Below are 18,654 nucleotides of genomic sequence, written 5' to 3' on the forward strand. Positions count from 1 at the left end.
AAGAACTTCAGTCCCTCATGGAAGCTGACACTTATGTGACTGGCTATTGTTGAGACAGTCTGACATGTGAACTGGACGGTCCTGGCCCCTTTCCTGTTCACCCAGTAGACCACAGACTGCTCCCACCAATCACCTCACTGCCATATACACAAGTTCTCTGACAACTCTGCTATCGTCGGCCTCATCAGGGACGGGGACGACAGAGCCTACAGAGAATTTATTAAGGACTTTGTGGACCGGTGCCAGCAGAACCACCTCCAGCTTAACGTCGGGAAGACCAAAGAGCTGCTGGTGGATTTCTGCAGGTACAAACAACCCTGCACACAGGTGAACATCCAGGGAACAGACTTTTGCGATGGGGACATCTTACAAGTACCTGGAAGTTCACCTGAACAATAAACTGGACTTGACTGATCACACTGCAGCAACATACAAGGAAGGTCAGAGCAGAGTCCACCTGCTGAGGAAGCTCAGGTTCTTTGGACTGCAGGAGAACCTCCTGACCTCTTTCTGTGACTCTGTGGTGGCATCAGCCATTTTCTATAGAGCAGCAGCATCTCAGCAGCAGATAGGAGGAAGGCCCGGTCCATCCTGGATCCTCTGGATCGGTGCAGGTGTTGGAGAGAGCAGGATGATGGACCAGCTGTCATCACCGCTGGTGCAGGATTCCAACCTGCAGGTGAAGGAGAGGTACCACAGGTCCAAGTGTGTGAAGGAGAGGTACCACAGGTCCAAGTGTGTGAAGGAGAGGTACCACAGGTCCAAGTGTGTAAAGGAGAGGTACCACAGGTCCAAGTGTGTGAAGGAGAGGTATCGCAGGTCCAGGTGTGAAGGAGAGGTATCACAGGTCCAAGTGTGTGAAAGAGAGGTACCACAGGTCCAGGTGTGTGAAGGAGAGGTGTCACAGGTCCAAGTGTGTGAAGGAGAGGTACCACAGGTCCAAGTGTGTGAAAGAGAGGTATCGCAGGTCCAGGTGTGAAGGAGAGGTATCACAGGTCCAAGTGTGTGAAAGAGAGGTACCACAGGTCCAAGTGTGTGAAGGAGAGGTATCGCAGGTCCAAGTGTGTGAAAGAGAGGTACCACAAGTCCAGGTGTGTGAAGGAGAGGTACCACAGGTCCAAGTGAGTGAAGGAGAGGTACCACAGGTCCAAGTGTGTGAAAGAGAGGTACCACAGGTCCAAGTGTGTGAAGGAGAGGTACCACAGGTCCAGGTGTGTGAAGGAGAGGTACCACAGGTCCAAGTGTGTAAAGGAGAGGTACCACAGGTCCAGGTGTGTGAAGGAGAGGTACCGCAGGTCCAAGTGTGAAGGAGAGGTACCACAGGTCCAAGTGTGTGAAGGAGAGGTATCGCAGGTCCAAGTGTGTGAAGGAGAGGTACCACAGGTCCAAGTGTGTGAAGGAGCGGTATCACAGGTCCAAGTGTGTGAAGGAGAGGTACCACAGGTCCAAGTGTGTGAAGGAGAGGTACCGCAGGTCCAAGTGTGTGAAGGAGAGGTATCGCAGGTCCAAGTGTGTAAAGGAGAGGTACCACAGGTCCAAGTGTGTGAAGGAGAGGTACCACAGGTCCAAGTGTGTAAAGGAGAGGTACCGCAGGTCACAGTGTGAAGGAGAGGTACCACAGGTCCAAGTGTGTGAAGGAGAGGTATCGCAGGTCCAGGTGTGAAGGAGAGGTACCACAGGTCCAAGTGTGTGAAGGAGAGGTACCACAGGTCCGAGTGTGTGAAAGAGAGGTATCGCAGGTCCAGGTGTGAAGGAGAGGTATCACAGGTCCAAGTGTGTGAAAGAGAGGTACCACAGGTCCAAGTGTGTGAAGGAGAGGTACCACAGGTCCAAGTGTGTGAAGGAGAGGTATCGCAGGTCCAGGTGTGAAGGAGAGGTATCACAGGTCCAAGTGTGTGAAAGAGAGGTACCACAGGTCCAGGTGTGTGAAGGAGAGGTACCACAGGTCCAGGTGTGTGAAGGAGAGGTACCACAGGTCCAAGCGTGTGAATGAGAGGTACTGCAGGTCCAGGTGTGTGAAGGAGAGGTACCACAGGTCCAAGCGTGTGAAGGAGAGGTACCGCAGGTCCAAGTGTGTGAAGGAGAGGTACCACAGGTCCAAGCGTGTGAAGGAGAGGTACCACAGGTCCAAGTGTGAAGGAGAGGTACCGCAGGTCCAGGTGTGTGAAGGAGAGGTACCGTACGTCCAAGTGTGAAGGAGAGGTATCGCAGGTCCAGGTGTGAAGGAGAGGTACCACAGGTCCTGGTGTGTGAAGGAGAGGTACCACAAGTCCAAGCGTGTGAAGGAGAGGAATCACAGGTCCAAGTGTGAAGGAGAGGTACCGTACGTCCAAGTGTGAAGGAGAGGTACCACAGGTCCAAGTGTGTGAAGGAGAGGTACCTCAGGTCCAGGTGTGTGAAGGAGAGGTACCACAGGTCCAAGTGTGTGAAGGAGAGGTATCGCAGGTCCAGGTGTGAAGGAGAGGTATCACAGGTCCAAGTGTGTGAAAGAGAGGTACCACAGGTCCAGGTGTGTGAAGGAGAGGTGTCACAGGTCCAAGTGTGTGAAGGAGAGGTACCACAGGTCCAAGTGTGTGAAAGAGAGGTATCGCAGGTCCAGGTGTGAAGGAGAGGTATCACAGGTCCAGGTGTGTGAAGGAGAGGTACCACAGGTCCAAGTGTGTGAAGGAGAGGTACCACAGGTCCAAGTGTGTGAAGGAGAGGTATCGCAGGTCCAGGTGTGAAGGAGAGGTATCGCAGGTCCAAGTGTGTGAAAGAGAGGTACCACAGGTCCAGGTGTGTGAAGGAGAGGTACCACAGGTCCAGGTGTGTGAAGGAGAGGTACCACAGGTCCAAGCGTGTGAATGAGAGGTACTGCAGGTCCAGGTGTGTGAAGGAGAGGTACCACAGGTCCAAGCGTGTGAAGGAGAGGTACCGCAGGTCCAAGTGTGTGAAGGAGAGGTACCACAGGTCCAAGCGTGTGAAGGAGAGGTACCACAGGTCCAAGTGTGAAGGAGAGGTACCGCAGGTCCAGGTGTGTGAAGGAGAGGTACCGTACGTCCAAGTGTGAAGGAGAGGTATCGCAGGTCCAGGTGTGAAGGAGAGGTACCACAGGTCCTGGTGTGTGAAGGAGAGGTACCACAAGTCCAAGCGTGTGAAGGAGAGGAATCACAGGTCCAAGTGTGAAGGAGAGGTACCGTACGTCCAAGTGTGAAGGAGAGGTACCACAGGTCCAAGTGTGTGAAGGAGAGGTACCGCAGGTCCAGGTGTGTGAAGGAGAGGTACCACAGGTCCAAGCGTGTGAAGGAGAGGTACCGCAGGTCCAAGCGTGTGAAGGAGAGGTACTGCAGGTCCAAGCGTGTGAAGGAGAGGTACCACAGGTCCAGGTGTGTGAAGGAGAGGTACTGCAGGTCCAGGTGTGTGAAGGAGAGGTACCACAGGTTCAAGCGTGTGAAGGAGCGGTACCGCAGGTCCAAGTGTGTGAAGGAGAGGTACCACAGGTCCAAGCGTGTGAAGGAGCCGTTTCGCAGGTCCAAGTGTGTGAAGGAGAGGTACCACAGGTCCAAGTGTGTGAAGGAGCGGTATCGCAGGTCCAAGTGTGTGAAGGAGCGGTACCACAGGTCCAAGTGTGTGAAGGAGAGGTATCACAGGTCCAAGTGGACCTTTCACATCCCAGATTAATTATTATTCAACAACACACTGTTCACATTGTGAAACATTATATGTACAATGTATATGAGTCTATTTCTGTTTCTTACCTTCTTATTATATTGTTTATTTTTACTATTATTATTATTACTTATTACAATACTACTGTCCTTTCGCTGTGATGAAGAAATGTTCCCGTTTGCAGAACAGATAAAGGAAATTCTGATTCTGATTCTATATTGAATGTATAAAGATGAGCACATTAAACAGATTGTTGTGGGAATTTAAAGGATGTTGAAATGGTTTTAAATCAACTCTGCCCTCAGGTGACTCGTGCTGGTGTTCTGTCGAGAAATTTTCATTAAGTTGTGACATAAAAGAGGAGCGACTCCTCATTAAACACGACGTCATCTTCGTGCTACCATCCCGGAAGTGTGTCGCCGGAGCCAAAATGGACCTGTGTAGTAGTTGGTGGCTGAAGAAGCTGATGTCGGTCAACGAGATAAACGGGAGCGTTAAACACCGACAGGCCTGAGACATCATCCCCGAGGTTAACGGCGGGTCGGTGCAGGAAACGAGCCTCAGTGCGGGACTCAGTTAGATGGTGTAAGTTGTATTTTCATCCCTTTGAAACGCTGCGAAGCTCTGCAGCTAGCAGCTACGTTAGCATGCTAACATGTCGAGTCACGGGGGTTTGTGTCCCGAGAGCTGCAGTGTGAAACGGTCCGTTAACACCACAAAGATACTGTAATACCGACACGACGGCGCCGACATGTTGTTTGCTGTCGTAAAAATGTCAGATTTGAATGATTAATGACCGGATCCTGTTAGCATGTTAGCCTTTCAGCCTGGTTGTCTTCCTGATTGTGTTGTGGTCCTACTTAGCCTCACATGCTAACAACGATAAGCTTCTAGCTGCTAAACACGTTTCATATGTCTGTACTTTGAAACAGTCTTAAAGTGTCTGTGATGCTGTTGGCTGTATCAGAGCTCGACGTCAGAAGCTGTACAGGTGATCTGAGTCACCTGGGTTAATGTGACGTCATTGTGTATCGGTATATTAAAAAAGCAAATGTTAACAGAACATTAATCATTATGACATCAGAACCGAACACAAACAAAACAACAACAACCTCCGTCGATCTAAACATAATGAAATAATAGATTATTAATTTGTTCGGAAACCTGTTTGATTGGTGATGTACAAAACATCTGCTGCCCCATGTTGTGTCTTTGCATCTGATCCAAACAAAGATGGCTGACAGAAATGTTCACTAGTTTATTATGAACTACCAATCAGCAGTGGCTTCCTGCAGAAACACTGTATTGATCAATTTGATTGGTCATTATTCAGGTGGTCATGGCGGAGCGGCGGGTGGAGTGTACGTGGAAGAGACATGTCTCAGAGCAGCTGAAGCTCAGAGACCGAGTACAGAGACAGGCCTTCGAGGAGATCGTCCATCAGTGTAAGTCCATCACTGTCTCACTTCCCTCCTGTCTCTGTCTGTCTCTGTGTCAGGCTGACTCTTTGTCTCTGTGTCCTAGATAATCGTCTTCTTGAGAAGTCAGACCTGCAGGCTGTTCTGTCAGAGAGATACCAGACTGACAAGTATGATGTCCAGAGAGGACATGAGGCAAGGTGAGTCCACGTAACCCTCTATCATGGTTCATGCTAGCAAGTGGGAGGTGGGATGGGGACTAACTTGCGCCGGCCAGCGCCATGCCTCTGTCTCTCTACCCAAACTATGTTGTCGTTGGGCAACATAGGGAGAGGCTCTCGGTAATTTATTACTTCACCTAACCTGTCCCCTGATGTGTCCCTCTGAAGGGTTCTTGGATGTGTGCCTTTTACCCTCTGAAGTATTTTAGGACATTTCCTCAGAAGTGTTCCTCTGACTTGTCCTCTATCTTGTCCTGGTCTTGTGCTTCAGTCCGGCTGCAGACTCGAGTCGCAGCGACGCCCTGCAGCAGGAAATGGCTCAGATGAGAATCAAACACCAGGAGGAGCTGACGGAGCTGCACAAGAAACGAGGAGAGGTCGGTCACATTCACACACAGGAAATTATGTCATCACCCACACCTGTCGTGATAAAACAGCTCAGGTGTTCATTCATCAGTCAACCTCAGTCAGAAGCAACTAGTTGAGGTTTACAGTTTGATCAATTTCATAGATATAATATGAATGTAAAACATGATTGATGCTAATTTTAATATTTGGATTTCTTTAGTAAAGGGAACAGTTGAAAGGTTTGTTAATTCATTAATTAATTACTTAATCAAAATGATTGAAACAGTTTGCATACTGAGGGTTGTTCTTCAGTTGGTTCAACTGTTACTGTGAATGAAGAGGACATGACAACTGATTGAGCGCCACAGCACCTGAGCGCCACAGCACCTGAGCGCCACAGCACCTGAGCGCCACAGCACCAGAGCGTCACAGCCCAGAGCGTCACAGCCCAGAGCGTCACAGCCCAGAGCGCCACAGCCCAGAGCGCCACAGCCCAGGGCATCACTGCCCAGAGCGCCACAGCCCAAAGCATCACAGCCCAGAGCATCACAGCGCCACAGCCCAGAGCATCACAGCGCCACAGCCCAGAGCATCACAGCCCAGAGCATCACAGCGCCACAGCCCAGAGCATCACAGCGCCACAGCCCAGAGCGCCACAGCCCAGAGCATCACAGCCCAGAGCATCACAGCCCAGAGCATCACAGCCCAGAGCATCACAGCGCCACAGCCCAGAGCGCCACAGCCCAGAGCGCCACAGCCCAGAGCGCCACAGCCCAGAGCATCACAGCTCCACAGCCCAGAGCATCACAGCCCAGAGCGCCACAGCCCAGAGCGCCACAGCCCAGAGCATCACAGCCCAGGGCATCACTGCCCAGAGCGCCACAGCCCAGAGCATCACAGCGCCACAGCCCAGAGCATCATAGCCCAGAGCATCACAGCCCAGAGCATCACAGCCCAGAGCATCACAGCCCAGAGCGCCACAGCCCAGAGCGCCACAGCCCAGAGCGCCACAGCCCAGAGCATCATAGCCCAGAGCATCACAGCGCCACAGCCCAGAGCATCACAGCGCCACAGCCCAGAGCGCCACAGCCCAGAGCGCCACAGCCCAGAGCATCACAGCGCCACAGCCCAGAGCGCCACAGCCCAGAGCATCACAGCCCAGAGCATCACAGCCCAGAGCATCACAGCGCCACAGCCCAGAGCATCACAGCCCAGAGCGCCACAGCCCAGAGCATCACAGCCCAGAGCATCACAGCGCCACAGCCCAGAGCATCACAGCGCCACAGCCCAGAGCATCACAGCCCAGAGCATCACAGCCCAGAGCATCACAGCCCAGAGCATCACAGCCCAGAGCGCCTGTAAAAACTGCTGACATGAAGCTGATGTTAGAAACTGAAGAGCGCTGATCATCCTCACTTTGTCTCAGATCAGACTGAAGATTCAGGACAAGTCAGAGGAAATGTAATTTAGAAACACACAGCAGTTATTTCTGAATGAATCCGACTGTCTCAGTCATTGATTTGTTGATCAGAGATGATCTGCTTTTCCTGTTTTCTTCTTCACGTTCTGTGGATTAGTTTGTCAATGCCTTCCTGGAGTTTTCTTTAATATTTCAGATGTTTGGAAACAAATATTCTGTTTATGTTGAGACATAAATCTTAGCACCCTTGCATCCATTATCCCATCAACAAGTCTTTGTGTTTCCACCTCGGCTAAAGCTGGTGGATTAGATTGAGGTGATGGAAGTGCTCAGTCATGGTCCTTGAAGGTTGTAGAAACATGTTGTTTGTGTTTGTCGTGCAGCTGGCTCAGAGTGTGATTGAACTGAACAACCAGATTCAGCAGAAAGACAAAGAGATCCAGAGCAACGAGGCAAAGTCGGTAACACACACTGCAGCATGTTAACCTGCAGCAGGTGAGCAAACATAAATCATGTCTGTGATGTTTGTGTGTGTGTTCAGGATGTTGGAGTACCAGCAGCAGATCACCAGCCTGGAGGGAGACTGCCGGGATCTGAGGAGCAACCTGCAGGTAGGAGACCAGCTGACGCATCACATGTACCTGACGGGCAGCTGATGTCAAGTTATTGCCCCATTAGGCTGTTAATTTCCGACACGCAGCAGGAAGTTTAACTGACAGCTGTGTGTTGGATCATCTGAGCCGTAAGACGTGCTGAAGGTCAGTGATGAGAAGTAAAAGGTCTGATTTTCCCATAATCCCCTCCTGCGACCCTCTGGCTCCAAGCAGCCCCTGCTCTCTGCTCCCATCATGCTCTAGTGGTTCAGTGGTGGTCCCAGGAGCTGCTGACACAGACAGGATGTGACATCACAGAGTCTGTACAGAGAAACTACAGGCTCAGTGATGATGACTGACATCCAACAGAACCAATCAGCACGGAGCATCAGGCGGAGGAGGAGGAGGGAGCTGATCACAAGTTTTCAACCTGAGACCTTCACAGTCTGGGCAGAGAGGAAACAAAGAGTCCCTTTCATTACATAGAGACTCCACAGTGTCTGTCCTCCATCAGAAACACGTCTGTTTATTCTAACAAATCAGTCTCTAAAATCATTTTTAATGGCATTAATTTCCCCGTTACCAAGGTAACATGAACGCATTGTAAACGTGCAATCAGTCAGACAGTTGATCTGTGGCTGGATGCCTCAGAGCATCAACAGGACTCTGTGTGTCCCTGCAGGACCTGGAGAGGGCGAACCAGACCCTGAAGGACGAGTACGATGCCCTACAGATCACTTTCTCTGCTCTGGAGGAAAAACTGAGGAAGACCACTGAGGACAACCAGGAGCTGGTGTCCCGCTGGATGGCTGAGAAGGCTCAGGAGGCCAACAAGCTGAACGCTGAGAACGAGAAGGACAGCAGGTAAGCCTGGAGGACAACTGTGATGGACCTGAGGTTGGTCCAATGACTGACTCTGACTGATTGTGTTCCGTTGGTGTTTCAGACGCAGACAAGCCAAACTGCAGAAAGAACTGGCTGATGCTGCCAAAGAGCCTCTGCCCGTCGACCCGTCAGTACATCAATGATCTTTCATCAGCTTTATGAGCATCAGGGAGTTTAGGGTCAGTACTGATTTTGTCTGTGTCTACAGAGACGACGACATCGAGGTCCTGACTGAAGATGGGGGGAAGAGCGGTGGAGAGACCTCCCCTAACAGACCACTCAGCAGAACGCCCAGGTGAGACCTGTCCCTGTCCTGCTGTAGCTACTGGGTACACTGGAAGACAGTGGACCCTGAAACTGTTCCAGTTCACTGTAAATATGATCACAGTTCAAATTGAAACAATGGGCCTATTTATAAACAACTACTTGGATCCAGATCCATCTGTTCCCAGTTTATTTTCTCTCCCAGTAACTGAATCTCTCAGGGTTTGAAGTGTTGGTCCAGTAAGACGTGAAGACGTTAACGAGGACTTTCTGTTTGTGTCTGTGCAGTAAGAAAATCTCCCAGCCTCCTCCTGGTGGTCTGCTGGACTCCATCTCTAACATTTTTGGGTATGTAGCTGTAGGATCATCTGTCCTGTGTGTCCCTTTGTCCAGGACTCTGCAGGTCTGCCCAGGTCTCTGCAGTTTTGGACTGCTGTGATTGACCACCTGTCTATCTACCTGTCTGTCTGTATGTCTGTCTACAGTGTGTCTGAGTGTGTTCAGCCTGGACTCGTCCCACAACTGAACTCCAGGTGAAGGACTGTGTGTGTTCACCTGTTCACACTGTCAGCTCTGAGATTGGCTTTCAGCTCTTTCACAGAATAGAAGTCTCTGACAGCAGAGGTCTAATGAGCTTTACTGGTGTTTGTCTGTCCACTGAAATATTTCAACAACTTTTGGATGGACTGTAATGAACTCCAAGTAACTATTATTATTATTGAATAATTTGTTATTGTTTGGTTTATGAAATGTCAGAAAATACCGAAATTGCTGATCACAACCTCCCAGTCCATGTTGATCTTTAAATGTCTCATTTCGCCTCACCGACAGTCCAAAACCCAGAGATTCAGTTTACTGAGACAGAAAACTGGAAAAATCTGAAAACTTAGAAATTTGGCATTTCTTCACTGTATTTGATCAATAAATGACTACAATTATTACGTGATTAATTCATTGATAATGAGAAATAGCTGGAAGATTAAATTTAAGCCTTAGTTTCATTCATGTTCCCCTCAGGGTGAACTTTAATAACTTTGGTGATCCTCTGACTTCATCTATCGCCACCATCAGGTCAACTTGTATTGGCTGTCAGCAGAATCACATGCGAGCAGAATCTGAACACAACAGCCGTCTGTTGACTTGTTGATCACTGTGCTGTCAGTGTGAACACACAGTGACGTTTGTAGTGAACTGATTATTTTTGCCACTAATCTCAAAACTATCAGTCAATAATCGGAGACATGTAGAATAGTGTTTGTGTTCCTGTGTGGATAGAGTTACAGAGGCCTTGATTTAACAACATGATTGTGCTGATGGTCAGCTGGAGCACACCTGTATGTCACTGCAGTGATATCAGCTGGAGCACACCTGTACGTCACTGCAGTGATATCAGCTGGAGCACACCTGTACGTCACTGCAGTGATGTTAGCTGGAGCACACCTGTATGTCACTGCAGTGATATCAGCTGGAGCACACCTGTACGTCACTGCAGTGATGTCAGCTGGAGCACACCTGTATGTCACTGCAGTGATATCAGCTGGAGCACACCTGTACGTCACTGCAGTGATGTTAGCTGGAGCACACCTGTATGTCACTACAGTGATGTTAGCTGGAGCACACCTGTATGTCACTACAGTGATGTCAGCTGGAGCACACCTGTATGTCACTACAGTGATATCAGCTGGAGCACACCTGTATGTCACTACAGTGATGTTAGCTGGAGCACACCTGTATGTCACTGCAGTGATGTCAGCTGGAGCACACCTGTATGTCACTGCAGTGATGTCAGCTGGAGCACACCTGTATGTCACTACAGTGATGTCAGCTGGAGCACACCTGTACGTCACTACAGTGATATCAGCTGGAGCACACCTGTACGTCACTACAGTGATGTCAGCTGGAGCACACCTGTACGTCACTACAGTGATGTCAGCTGGAGCACACCTGTATGTCACTACAGTGATGTTAGCTGGAGCACACCTGTATGTCACTACAGTGATGTTAGCTGGAGCACACCTGTATGTCACTACAGTGATGTCAGCTGGAGCACACCTGTATGTCACTACAGTGATGTTAGCTGGAGCACACCTGTATGTCACTACAGTGATGTTAGCTGGAGCACACCTGTACGTCACTACAGTGATATCAGCTGGAGCACACCTGTATGTCACTACAGTGATGTTAGCTGGAGCACACCTGTATGTCACTACAGTGATATCAGCTGGAGCACACCTGTACGTCACTACAGTGATATCAGCTGGAGCACACCTGTATGTCACTACAGTGATGTTAGCTGGAGCACACCTGTACGTCACTACAGTGATATCAGCTGGAGCACACCTGTATGTCACTACAGTGATGTTAGCTGGAGCACACCTGTATGTCACTACAGTGATATCAGCTGGAGCACACCTGTACGTCACTACAGTGATATCAGCTGGAGCACACCTGTATGTCACTACAGTGATATCAGCTGGAGCACACCTGTATGTCACTACAGTGATGTTAGCTGGAGCACACCTGTACGTCACTACAGTGATATCAGCTGGAGCACACCTGTACGTCACTACAGTGATATCAGCTGGAGCACACCTGTACGTCACTACAGTGATGTTAGCTGGAGCACACCTGTATGTCACTACAGTGATATCAGCTGGAGCACACCTGTATGTCACTACAGTGATGTTAGCTGGAGCACACCTGTACGTCACTGCAGTGATGTCAGCTGGAGCACACCTGTACGTCACTACAGTGATGTCAGCTGGAGCACACCTGTATGTCACTACAGTGATGTTAGCTGGAGCACACCTGTACGTCACTACAGTGATGTTAGCTGGAGCACACCTGTACGTCACTACAGTGATGTTAGCTGGAGCACACCTGTACGTCACTACAGTGATGTTAGCTGGAGCACACCTGTATGTCACTACAGTGATGTTAGCTGGAGCACACCTGTATGTCACTACAGTGATGTTAGCTGGAGCACACCTGTATGTCACTACAGTGATATCAGCTGGAGCACACCTGTACGTCACTACAGTGATATCAGCTGGAGCACACCTGTACGTCACTACAGTGATGTTAGCTGGAGCACACCTGTATGTCACTACAGTGATGTTAGCTGGAGCACACCTGTACGTCACTACAGTGATATCAGCTGGAGCACACCTGTACGTCACTACAGTGATATCAGCTGGAGCACACCTGTACGTCACTACAGTGATGTTAGCTGGAGCACACCTGTACGTCACTGCAGTGATGTCAGCTGGAGCACACCTGTATGTCACTACAGTGATATCAGCTGGAGCACACCTGTATGTCACTACAGTGATATCAGCTGGAGCACACCTGTACGTCACTAAAGTGATGTCAGCTGGAGCACACCTGTACGTCACTGCAGTGATGTCAGCTGGAGCACACCTGTATGTCACTACAGTGATATCAGCTGGAGCACACCTGTATGTCACTACAGTGATGTTAGCTGGAGCACACCTGTATGTCACTACAGTGATGTCAGCTGGAGCACACCTGTACGTCACTACAGTGATGTCAGCTGGAGCACACCTGTACGTCACTACAGTGATATCAGCTGGAGCACACCTGTACGTCACTACAGTGATATCAGCTGGAGCACACCTGTACGTCACTACAGTGATGTTAGCTGGAGCACACCTGTACGTCACTACAGTGATGTCAGCTGGAGCACACCTGTACGTCACTACAGTGATGTTAGCTGGAGCACACCTGTACGTCACTACAGTGATGTCAGCTGGAGCACACCTGTACGTCACTACAGTGATATCAGCTGGAGCACACCTGTACGTCACTACAGTGATGTCAGCTGGAGCACACCTGTACGTCACTACAGTGATGTCAGCTGGAGCACACCTGTACGTCACTGCAGTGATGTCAGCTGGAGCACACCTGTACGTCACTACAGTGATATCAGCTGGAGCACACCTGTATGTCACTGCAGTGATGTCAGCTTTAGGTCGTTGTCCCTTCAAGGCTTCTGTACCTGTCAGTGCTTTGATTCAGACTGATGTGTGATCTCACACTCTAACAATAACCTTTAGTTATTTATATTGATCAGTTGTTTACTGTCATCAGTCATTAATTACTGTGATCATTTCACTGATAGGTTTTAGATTACTCTGGTCAGATCTATAAAACATGTTGAGTATGGAATCTGTTGTTTTTTTAGTATTGAACAGGGGTGGGATAAAGTATCAATACGGTAATATATTGTAGTGCTTCATGTTACAATACCGGCATCAAATATCAATATAACAACATGGAGGCTGTAACGGGTCCCTATAACAGTTTGAACAGAGTCACCTCATGACTCCACATGCTGGAATTGTTAAAATATTGAACTGCAGAACTGTTTGGCTGGCTGACACTTTGACTGTTTTTACATTAAATGTGTGCCTGTGTGTCTGTCTTGTAGGGCTGGGTATTGTTAAGAACCTCACGATTCGATTCGATTTCGATTCTTTAGGTCGCAATTCGATTCAATATTGACTTAAATGCTTCGATATCGATTCAGTAATAAGTAGTAATAAACAAATAATTCATTAGAGTACCTGTTAATAATTTTTTAATTTAAAAAAGTCATCTTAAATTATAAATCTTTCCTCTAGGAAGTTCTAGTTCGAATTGAAATGTAAACAAAGGTACTCGATGTGTTTTAGGTATAAAATAGTGCAGCCATAGTTAAGCTGAGAAAGTGCCATTGTTTCTGGGACTACATGGTACATTTTTGTCTGACATAAACAGACATGACCGCCGTCCCTCCGCCCTCCGGCGAGACACGAGGGGGTAAACGTTGACACTGACCCCCCCTCCCTCCCCGGAGGAGAGTGCTACTCGCGGGCGCACGGTGCAGCGGCCAGGGTGAGACCGGCTGCGCTGAGAGTTTACTGTCTCCGGCAGAGCGGCGCATCAGACATCAGCTACCCGCCTCTGCAGCTCCGACAGTGTTTCCGCGGCCGTCTTCCAGTTGCTGGAGGTGGGGACCGAGAGGCCGGCGAGGGACCGCGGGTGGTCGCTTGCCTGAATCGATTTAGAGGATTTTATGAATCGATATTGAATTGGGAAAAAATATATTTCAATGCATTGATGAGTCGATATTTTTACCCACCCCTACTGTCTTGTAGTGATTATTGCAGTATCGCTAGTTACTCTGATTCACACACTCACATGCTTAGTTCTGTTAACTATGATTTACACCGATCAAACATCACATTATGACCACTGACATGTGAAGTGAATCAGACTTATGGTCTCTTCATCACCTGTTGGTCAGATATATCAGAGCCCGTCCATGGAAATGCTCTTTTGTGTAAACGCACATTTTTTGCATCGTTTTGGCCGATCGTCCACACGGATCCTGTAAACGCAGCGCCTGAAAACTCCCTTTTTTGGAACCGGGTCTCGGGGTGGAAAAATCCAAAAACGCAGCCCTCGTGCTTTCATGTGGACAGTGAATCCACATACTTTCCAAAACGATGACGCCATCGCCCACCCCTCAACCTCTAGCCTTCGACCTCTGAACCCTGCGACATCTCATAACAACAACAATAACGATGGCGGACTACTGCTTGTGTTCATGTTTCTTGCAACTTACTCTCCTTGTAGTTGAGTGTGAGTCGCAGCAGCAGTTCAACCTCATTATCGGTCCACACGAACGATTCTGGTTTCCTTGCACTAGCCATTTTCGTCTTCTTCTTCTTGTGTTCAGTTTTTCCATCTACTGTCTGTTTGTTTACAGCGCGCAAGCTTTATGTGCATGCTCCTTCTCTTCTTCGTTTTTGGTGAATTTCAAATGCCACCTATAGGCCTGGAATATGAACTACAGCATTTTCAGTGGATCCGTCTGGACGCAAATATTCTTGAAACAGATGCAGAGGAAGACGGAGGAAAAAAAGATTGTTTTGGTACGTGTGGACAAGGCCTCAGGCAGCAGGTGAACATGTTGTCCTGAAAGTTGATGTGTTAGAAGCAGGAAAAATGGTAAAGCCTAAGGACTTGAGTGAGTTTGACAAGTGCCAAATTGTGATGCTAGGCGACTGGGTCAGAACATCTCCAGAACTGCAGCTCTTGTCGGGTGTTCCTGGTCTGCAGTGGTCGGTATATGTCAAAGGTGGTCCAAAGAAGTAACAGTGGTGAACCGGCGACAGGGTCATGGGCGACCAAGGCTCATTGATGCATGTGGGGAGTAAAGGCTGGCCCGTGTGGTCTGATCCAACAGACGTGCTACTGTTGCTCAAATTGCTGAAGAAGTTAAGCTGGTTCTATAGAAAGGTGTCGGAATACACAGTGCAAGGCAGTTTGTTGCGTATGGGGCTGCATAGCCCATGCTGACCCCTGTCCACCGCCGAAAGTGGGAGCACAAAAACGATGGGCACGTGAGCATCAGAACTGGACCATGGAGCAATGGAAGTAGGTGGCCTGGTCTGGTGAATCACATGGATGGCCATGTTTGAGTTGAGTTGCTTGTATGTCGCTTACCCGGGGAACAGATGCACTATGGGAAGAAGACCAGCCGGTGGAGGCTATGTGATGCTCTTGGCAGTGTTCTGCTGGGAAATATTTACTTTTACATTAAGGGCATTTAACAGATACTCCTGTCCAAAGCGACTTACAATAAGTACATTTGTCACATTAGAGAAACCACAACATCACCATCAATAGAGTAAAAAGAAATATTGAAACAATTGTCAAGCCCTCATCTGAGGATCATAACTGCTATTTATTAAAGATACTTAAAGTGAATAACTGCTGTGATTGAAGTGCAACGATACGAACATACAAGAGCATACATTTGGGGTGGGTGCCTTGAAGAACCAGCACAATCGTCTTGAATCGGATGCGGGCCAGGAAGCCAGTGGAGGTCACGGAGGAGGCGGGTCACATGGGAGAATGTGGGAAGATTGTAAATAAGGCGCGCTGCAGCGTTCTGGATACACTGCAACAGTTTAGTCACAGAGGCTGGGAGTCCATTCAAGAGGGAGTTGCAGTAGTCCAGGCGGGAGATGACCAGCGCTTGGACCAGGAGTTGTGCTACGGCTTTTGTGAGGAAAGGCCAGATCCTGCGGATGTTGTAGAGGGCAAATCTGCAGGATCGGGTCCATGACATGACAGGTCCATGTGAGGGCAGTCTGTTCCCGGGATGAAGAGGAGTTCAGGTTTACTCAGGTTGAGTTTGAGGTGATGTTGAGCTGCTGTTCAAGCAGAGCTGATGCAGACATTCAGAGATGAGCGTCACAACGTGGCTGTTGGAGGAGGACGAGGGGAAAGAGAGGAACAGTTGGTGTCGTCAGCAGAACAGTGGTCAGAGAATCCATGTGATGTGACTGCAGAGCCTCGTCATCTAGTGTACAGTGAAACCTCAGGTCCTGCCATCCATGTGGATGTGACTCTGACACATACCACCTACATAAGCATTGTTGCAGACCATGAACACCCTGTCATGGAAACAGTATATCCTGATGGCTGTGGCCTCTTTCAGCAGGATAATCTGCCACACAGCAGAAATGGTTCAGGATGGTTTGAGGAGCTCAACGAGTTTGAGGTGTTGACTTGGCGTCCAAATTCCCCAGATCTTAATCCAATCGAGCATCTGTGGGATGTGCTGAACAAACAAGTCCGATCCATGGAGGTCCCACCTCGCAACTTACAGGACTTACAAGATCTGCCGCTAACATCTTGGTGCCAGATACCACAGCACACCTTCAGGGGTCTAGTGGAGTCCATACCTCGTCAGGTCAGAGCTGTTTGGGCAGCAATAAGGGGACCAACACAATATTAGGCAGGTGGTTATAATGTTCTGCCTGATCGGTGTATAATAATGAGCTGGACGAACACACACACACACACACACACACACAGTTTACGGATGTTTTAAGCAGACAAGCAAACGGTCTAAAGCTGATGGTCTTTGTGATATTGTTCCTTTTCCTTAGCAGGCGTCGAACTGCCAACTCTTTCAGCACTTCACCGGAGAACACCGAGGCTCCATCAGGTGTGTGTGCAGAGGTTCGAGTCCCGTCCACGGCACTGCACGTCTTTGTGAGTATCTGTCCTCACCTTGTCAGCCTGTCTGTCGAGTCTACAGGCTGAGTCTGTTACTGTTTCATCAATGACATCATCAATTACCTGATGTTCCCACAATGCCTCTCTTTGGTATATTTAATAGCAATATTGACAGCTGAAACCTGATTGGTCAGTGATGAGCAGTAAAAGGTCTGATTACCCACAATCCCCTCCTGCCGTCCTCTGGCTCCCAGCAGCCCCTGCTCTCTGCTCCCATCATGCTCTAGTGGTTCAGTGGTGGTCCCAGGAGCTGCTGACACTAACAGGATGTGACATCACAGAGTCTGTACAGAGAAACTACAGGCTCAGTGATGATGACTGACATCCAACAAAACCAATCAGCACGGAGCATCAGGCGGAGGAGGAGGAGGGAGCTGATCACAAGTTTTCAACCTGAGACCAACACAAACTGAGCACTCAATTGAGTGATGTGATTGGGTCATAGGTTAAGTGTGTGTGTGTGTGTGTGTGTGTGTGTGTGTGTGTGTGTGTGTGTGTGTGTGTGTGTGTGTGTGTGTGTGTGTGTGTGTGTGTGTGTGTGTGTGCAGGAAGCCCACGACGGTGAGGTGAATGCAGTGAGGTTCAGCCCTGGCTCTCGTCTCCTAGCAACAGGAGGAATGGACCGCAGGGTGAAGCTATGGGAGGTCGTTGGCGGTGAGTTTAAGATGTAAACCGGAAGTGACACAATTTAAACAACATACAGCTGTTGATATTATTGATCATGTGACATGACACAACGTCTGTGTGTGTGTGTGTGCAGGTCGCTGTGAGCCTAAAGGAGCGCTGACGGGAAGTAACGCTGGAATCACCAGCATTGACTTTGACAGCGCTGTGAGTTAGTTTTCTTGTCCTACTCGTTTTAACCACATAAACCACAATAACTCCAAATACTGTGATATTATTTTAAAGGTTCCATATTATGAAAAACACATTTTCTACATAAATAAGCTGGTCCCCGCTCAGCCTGCCAACTCCCACAATGAGGAAAACAAGCGATTCCTGCATGGTCTCTGCAGCCCACCCACTGGTAACACGGCGCTCCTTCAGGCCGTTCAGATTCAGCTCCTGTCGTTACGTAACAAAAGGAGTCATTATCATAGGCCGCCCTCCTCTGAGTGGTGATGGGGGATATCAGAGAGAGGGGCATCCATCCCCCAGGTGAAGTTCGGTGTGTCCAAACAGTATAATATCGGACCTTTAAGGCTGTATCACACAGCTGTGTTGCTAAGCGATGGATCTGTACATTTCTTTCGACATGTTGATGTTCTTGTGGTTTCAGGGCTCGTACCTACTGGCTGCCTCCAATGACTTTGCCAGTCGGATCTGGACTGTGGACGACTACAGACTGAGGGTGAGTCGCACCTTTACCTGCAACATTAAAAGTCCAACTCCAATCAGTTTTTCTCCCATCTCAGATCAACATTCTCTCTTAAGCAGAGAATGAGGCGTGGTTAACAGTCACATGTAACCTGTTACTATGACAACCAGACTAACAAGATCAACATCACTAGCATTGAAAGTGTTAGCATGGAAAAGCAATAGCATGAATATTAGCAGAGACAGTGCTAACTTCTTGTTGTGTGTTGAGGCGCTGCAGAGTTTGTTCCTGGTCTGTTTACTGCCACGAGACAACTTCTCTGCTAATCTTTCCCTCTGCTCAGGTCGCTCTCACCTGTCTGTCCTGGACACACTCACCTGTCTGTCCTGAACACACTCACCAGTCTGTCCTGGACACACTCACCTGTCTGTCCTGAACACAC

At 49.0% G+C, this 18,654-nt stretch overlaps 1 protein-coding gene and 2 non-coding genes across 8 annotated transcripts in view; all 3 read left to right on the plus strand.

The window, feature by feature from the left end:
- The first annotated feature begins 4,030 nt into the window (after positions 1-4,030).
- The window catches only part of atg16l1 (ATG16 autophagy related 16-like 1 (S. cerevisiae)), a 19,249-nt gene continuing 4,625 nt past the window's right edge, over positions 4,031-18,654 (plus strand). The window contains exons 1-15 of one of the 6 annotated variants that reach the window (XM_030398128.1): positions 4,031-4,233; positions 4,982-5,093; positions 5,173-5,266; positions 5,559-5,664; positions 7,439-7,512; positions 7,597-7,666; positions 8,331-8,512; positions 8,595-8,660; positions 8,742-8,828; positions 9,086-9,145; positions 9,283-9,330; positions 16,765-16,870; positions 17,443-17,548; positions 17,655-17,725; positions 18,174-18,245. In XM_030398128.1, coding sequence (XP_030253988.1) covers positions 4,988-5,093; positions 5,173-5,266; positions 5,559-5,664; positions 7,439-7,512; positions 7,597-7,666; positions 8,331-8,512; positions 8,595-8,660; positions 8,742-8,828; positions 9,086-9,145; positions 9,283-9,330; positions 16,765-16,870; positions 17,443-17,548; positions 17,655-17,725; positions 18,174-18,245 — 1,248 coding nt within the window. In that variant the 5' untranslated portion in view covers positions 4,031-4,233; positions 4,982-4,987. The remainder of the gene's footprint in view (positions 4,234-4,981; positions 5,094-5,172; positions 5,267-5,558; positions 5,665-7,438; positions 7,513-7,596; positions 7,667-8,330; positions 8,513-8,594; positions 8,661-8,741; positions 8,829-9,085; positions 9,146-9,282; positions 9,331-16,764; positions 16,871-17,442; positions 17,549-17,654; positions 17,726-18,173; positions 18,246-18,654) is intronic. The other 5 variants (XM_030398136.1, XM_030398146.1, XM_030398154.1 and 2 more) reach the window with 5 other exon arrangements.
- LOC115576515 (small Cajal body-specific RNA 6) lies at positions 7,813-8,086 on the plus strand. Its single transcript, XR_003982876.1, has one exon.
- On the plus strand, positions 17,023-17,295 carry LOC115576507 (small Cajal body-specific RNA 6). The gene has a single exon (XR_003982875.1).

Source organism: Sparus aurata, chromosome 2 (assembly GCF_900880675.1).
Source record: "Sparus aurata chromosome 2, fSpaAur1.1, whole genome shotgun sequence".
Lineage (NCBI taxonomy): Eukaryota > Metazoa > Chordata > Actinopteri > Spariformes > Sparidae > Sparus > Sparus aurata.